The sequence below is a fragment of the Salvia splendens genome, chromosome 1 (assembly GCF_004379255.2).
Source record: "Salvia splendens isolate huo1 chromosome 1, SspV2, whole genome shotgun sequence".
NCBI lineage: Eukaryota > Viridiplantae > Streptophyta > Magnoliopsida > Lamiales > Lamiaceae > Salvia > Salvia splendens.
This window is the reverse complement of record NC_056032.1, coordinates 9,956,500-9,962,499: the sequence shown is the minus strand read 5'-3', so window position 1 is coordinate 9,962,499 and position 6,000 is coordinate 9,956,500. Positions and strand designations below refer to the sequence as shown.

General features: G+C 32.6%; 1 protein-coding gene across 1 annotated transcript; it reads left to right on the top strand.

Moving 5' to 3' along the window:
- The first annotated feature begins 2,087 nt into the window (after positions 1-2,087).
- LOC121802540 (zinc finger protein ZAT5-like) lies at positions 2,088-3,116 on the top strand. Its single transcript, XM_042202226.1, has one exon. The coding sequence runs from the start codon at positions 2,250-2,252 to the stop codon at positions 2,961-2,963; it is 714 nt and encodes a 237-aa protein (XP_042058160.1). The 5' UTR covers positions 2,088-2,249; the 3' UTR covers positions 2,964-3,116.
- The last annotated feature ends 2,884 nt before the right edge of the window (positions 3,117-6,000 follow it).

The following is a 6,000-nucleotide window of genomic DNA, read 5'->3' as shown; positions in this document are numbered from 1 at the left end:
GTCATTAATTTATACGAAAGTTAAAAAATATAATATAATAATATAAAAATCAAATATAGATTTAACCTCGCTATTTTTTGGATTAAACATTTTATCCAACATAAAAAAATGTAAGTTGATACCAACCGCGCAAGATCGATGAGTTTTAGTCAACAAAAATTATACATCTACTTTTAAATGATGGAAGTAATCGAGTGATAGTAAAACTCATCCACATTTGGAAACTGTTTGTCAAAATTTTAAAAATTCGAGAAAAGGGACAACTTGATCCAGGGTCGTCATATATTTTAATTTGTTGACAATATTATCTGTAGCAGATAAAATACAACAAATATTTATTTATTTACTGATAACTAACGATGAAAAGTACCTGGAAACAGGTTGTTTTAAGTTGTTAATTTTTGATAATTGTTGGTTGTCCAAGAAAGCCTAAAGCAGTCATTCCACTTATACGTAATCTTGGAAGCGTGGATTGCAAGGCCAGTTGATAACACACCCATGAATCAAATATTCTTAAATATTTACCCTAAAATAGTGCTCTTAGAACTACCCAACTTTGCTAACTTCATATACTAACACGAGTTTTTTTTAGTGTCCTAAATCGAGTATACCATCACAAAAAATGCATGACGTCTAGTACTTTATAACATGAAATACGAAATAAATATGATTTAAAAATTAGTATTCCATAGAATTTAGAAGCGGTGAATGAATAGTCACATGTCACAAAATTGTCCATACGACAGTTACTCTCTTCACATCCTTTCCAATACTGGCCTACTTCTTAAGTGTCCCTACACAAGTCCTTCTCTTGCAACCCTTGGATATATGTATGGGCCAATAGGGAGTATTTAATTTTGACAACTTCATTTATTACTTTCTTCTAAGAGTTATTTAAATTATGAAAATTACTCTACATCTGATTTCTACATTTTCATGAATATAAATGCTTTATAGTATATTTGGATATACAGACCAGGCATATTGATAAAAAAGGAATAGAGTGTTGATGAAAAGTGGTGATGGGGTTTGCTTGAATCTTGTTTGCTCTCTCTCTCTAAAGTATAAACTTTTCTTTAAGTTTAAGAAGAGATGGAGTGAATGTGGTGGAGCATGCCTTTAACGTGCAATCCCCCTTGCTTTAATGCTTGTGTTTATTTCTCACTTTAGCTGGCAAATTGTGACGACAAGTGAGAACCTAAATTATACGCCCAACATTAAATTTTCGTTATCACTATTAGTTTTTAAGTACTATGATCGAATACGTCTTGTGTACTCACTTATTTAGGCGATAAAATAGAATCATAATAATATAGTATATAGTTAACCTTCATATTTTAGAAAAGACAATTACACTTCGATGTATATAATTTTTTTTTATTGCTTACTAGTACTACCTTGATGGGATTGTCATCGAGTATACATAATTGAGAATTGAGACTTGGAGTCAGTCCAACGATTTGGATAAGTAAGTAGTACTTACTACAATAAATATAAAAATTTTGGAAAATAAAGGATTGAAACTGCGTGTTCTAAGAATCATCACTTGCGTGTCTAAATGACTCCCTTATTTTTCAATCCTTAATAGCTATACAAAATCAGAAGCACTCTTTTTATATATTCCTGGACATAACAGAAAACCATATTATTATAGTACTAGTATTTATTTATTATGTTATTCAAAGAAAATAGCATTAATAAATTTGAGGGACCATATCGCACACTATTCCCAGCATATTGAAATAGATAATGAGCCTGCAATTTATTTCATTTTAACGTATTTTAAAGCCTCTGACTTGGACTAACCATCAATGAGCTTATTAAATGCCACTCGATTTTGATCTATACTATCACCTCAACAAAAAACCATATTTCAACATTTTAAGTTTTTAACACAACATATATACATACTTAAGATCAGAATATGAATTGGAAATTAAAAGAAAAAAAAATATATAAGTATGTTTCATTAGTTAAGAAAGTAGAGAAAAGAGATTCAAATAAACTTTGAATTGGAAACTGAAACAAGAAAGATTGGTAATGGTTGGCTTAACCTAAACAGTTGAGTATTCACGAGGGGCGGCTTTTAACACCACCATATTTCTTATTCTTTACCATATACGTATAAATCTAAGTTTATTTTGGGCCTCACTATTTCATTCTCACTTTCTCACACTTCCACTCAATAATAGTGTGTTCGTTTCCAACTCTCTCTCTTCTTCACTTGATTTAATTAATTCAGTTTTGGGATGATGAAATTGGAGATGTTGGAGGTGTTGAGTGATCAGAATATGATCGCGAAAGGGAAGCGCACGAAGCGGCCAAGGCCGTCATCGTCCACCTCCTCAAACGGCGGCGAGATGTACCATTCATTGGTATCATCTCCGGCGACCTCAAGTGGGATATCGACAAGCACAGAAGAAGACGAGGACATGGCCAACTGTTTGATTCTCCTCGCACGTGGGAAGTCTCCTCCACAGCCAGCAGTGCCAGACAATAAATTCAGCTGCCGGAAATTTGCCTCACCCGGAAAAGTAGGCATCTACGTGTATGAGTGCAAGACTTGCAACAGAACCTTCCCATCTTTTCAAGCATTGGGGGGCCACAGGGCCAGCCACAAGAAGCCCAAAACCGCCGCCGAAACTTGTCCGCCGCCGGCGCTGGATGATCAAGAAGAGGAAAGAGGAACTGATTTCAGAAAATTAACCACCATTTCTCCAACACATAATGATCCCAACAAGCCCAAAATGCATGAGTGCTCCATCTGCGGCTCCGAATTCGGATCGGGGCAAGCCCTCGGCGGCCACATGCGGCGGCATAGGCCAAGGAATGAAGCTGCGGATGAGAAGCCGAGAAATATATTGGCATTGGATCTCAACCTCCCGGCTCCGCCGGAGGAGGAGAAACTACAGCCGCCGCATGTAGTCTTCTCCGCCGCCGCGCTTGTGGATTGCCACTACTAGATAGGAGGAAAATAGGGGTTGACATTTGATCATGTGAATAATTATACCAACAATATTTGTTTTTTTTTCTATTACTATAAATTTATGAGCTACAATATTCATTATTGTTTCCTGTAATAAATTCATTGAGATTTGAACGAGGCAGATTAAACATTTTGGTTGTGTTCATTTTTTAAGTGGCCAGTTTAAGTTGAATTCTTTGAGTGAGTAAGTGGTTACTATTCATGGTTGCCTTTCATTCACGAAAAGTAAGTGATGTGGCCATCTTTTCATGTGTTTTTTATTTTGTTTGTCTAATTCCAAGGATAGTAACAAAATGTTAATTTCAAGCAACTAGCTAGTAGTACAATATTTGATTTTATGGAATATCGTTTATTACTATTTTAAATAATAAAATTATCAATAATATCGATATATAGTCTGATAGAATAAAAGTTGAGAGATGAATACTAGTACTAGTAGTTATGGGTGGGAGAGTGACTGGAAGAAGGGGTTGAAGGCATGAGGATGAAGAGCACCACAAGCAAAAGTGATGGATTAGGTTGCGTTTGCAACTTAGATTACAAAATGAATAAAAGGTTTTGTTTGAGTGTGTGTTTCGACTTTCCAATAAATGACGAGTAATAAATGGATATGAAAGATAGGTCTGGTAACTGCCAAACCAACCCACCTGTATTAATATTCACATATTCGAACCTGTTTCTCTTGCCACCTCACTTCTTGCATCTACTAATTTATCAAATCCACCTTATATAATCACCTTTAATTTAATTTAAACCACTTTAAAGCTTCTAATCTAACTAACTAAACCCATTATCCACTCATCTGGTGATTGTAACCAATATTATTAATTTGTACGTCATTTATAGTCTTATTTTGAATCAATACGTATTTTAAATAATTGTTCAATTCTGTAAAAAAAAAAGGGAAAAAAAGTTAATGAAATATGAACCTATTTTCATATATTGGTTTTATAATAGAATGTGATTTAATGATTTAGTTGAATGGTGAGATGCACTTACGTAAAATTGAAAAAAAGTAAATTCGACTTTAAATCACGGATGTCCTGAAATAACAAAATGAGACATTTTTTTTTACAAACGAAGAGAGTACATATTAAGATAATGAGAATTAAAAGATGGAATATCTAGTATTTAGATCTTTGTATAGGTTGCTAGGTTATATTTGTCATTCATGGCAAAGCTTTTTATTGGTAGTATTAACTCATAATATGACAGGTGTATGCAAACGATTCTTGTTCCAACAGCCTAAGCTATAATTTTGTAAAATGTGACTGATCAAATTATCAAAAATTAAAATTGCTAGACGTGTTATATTTTGGGAACATAGATCTAAAGTTAGAATGGAAAAAGATAATGGAAAATTCGCTTGATATACATAGGTAAAAGTATTTGTATTAGGGTTAGTTTCAGATGGAAAAACAAAAGGACATATATTTTAAAAAAACTCAAGGTACAACTAATTAGGTAGAGCATAACCTCATGTTCAATCTATAATATGGTTCAACCATCTTATGTTGGATTTAATCAAATGAAAGAGTCATCTTAAATGTAATATCCAATAATTAATTGCAGCTATGTGGGAAGGGTTAAGGGAGTAATTAGGTTGTCAAGTTGTTGTTGGTTGTGTGTGTTTGTTATGTGCACGTTTCGGTGATTATTTTCTAAGCCATGTGATGTGCCCACTTAAGTAATTCGTGCCCACATGCTAGTGGGCGCTATTAATCATCTACTCCGCCCTCTAATTAATTAATCACCTCTTAATTACTATAATCTTATTTATTCTTTTAATCAAATTAAGCAATCCACTTCTTGCTAAGGATAAGATTTCGAGATTTTTTCTTGATTGTATTTCGATTTTGTATGTGCTTTCTAATCTATTGTATATGCATGCTGTGGTGATGAGCTAAATTATGTCAAATTTAAGTTTAGTTTCTTGTGATTTGGTTGATATGTTTCATATGTTTCCACAGCCAAACTAGGGAAACAGGTGGCAAACGATTATGAATAAGATGTGCTGAATTTTTACTATCAAAAAAGTGTGTATAGAAGTGTACAAGAGAAAGATGGAAAGTTTTTTAATGCTAGGCCTACTTCTATACCAGTTGTCACAAACTCACTGTTAGACAAAATTAGTGGATTGTATTAAGCTAATCTTTGTTTTCCCAATTAAATTAACCAAATGCATTGTACGTAGGTATTTGTTGTGTGTGTATGAGAGAGTAGTGTAGTGTAGTGCAGGTAATTAGAGTCAGTGGTGTTCATAAGTCATAACAGCGGAGCATTATATTCACTTCATAGTTACATTACACTACGAAGCCTCTTAGACATACTCCATAAAAGTTATCTGTGTAAACATAGCCACAATAGTGGAGCACTTCACACTTCAGTTCATTTTTTACTTTTTTTAGTATACAAAACTTTCATTAATTTTTTAAATTTACAATTATATATTGTATTTAATTTGATGCACAATTAAAAAATACGACTTTTGTTTTTAAAAAATTGATAATTAATCAGTCAAATTCATTTTATAAAATTTTTATAAATGATAATTAATCAGTCAAATTCATTTTATTAATCACGAAAGTAAAAACAATTGTCTATAAAATATTCGTAAAAGCAAGTCTTAATTCGCCATAAGAAGTCTTGAAAATTTAAAGGCATATTTCCAACTACTAATATATTTGTAAGGCATTTTTAAAATTCCGCCCGTGAGAGGTCTTATAAAGTCTTAATCATGAGAATGAAAAATAACTCCATTACCTCATACTCTATTTTCAACTCCTGGAATACTTAAGTGTTTACTTTTTTAAAATTAAATGCATCATATATTTCGGTCCTACATATATATAAATTACTACTATATTTTATCCCACATAAAAAATGCATGAAGAAATTGTGGTAGGAGTGAGTATAAAATTACCAAAAATACTAAATTTTTATTCTCTTTATAGCAAAATTTGATTTTTGAGTCTTTTTAAAACAAGAAGTCGAGTTTATAGAGAAGTGTTCAC

Coding starts and splice junctions, on each gene's coding strand:
- LOC121802540 (XM_042202226.1), top strand. CDS start 2,250: ATGATGAAATTGGAGATGTTGGAGGTGTTGAGTGATCAGAATATGATC.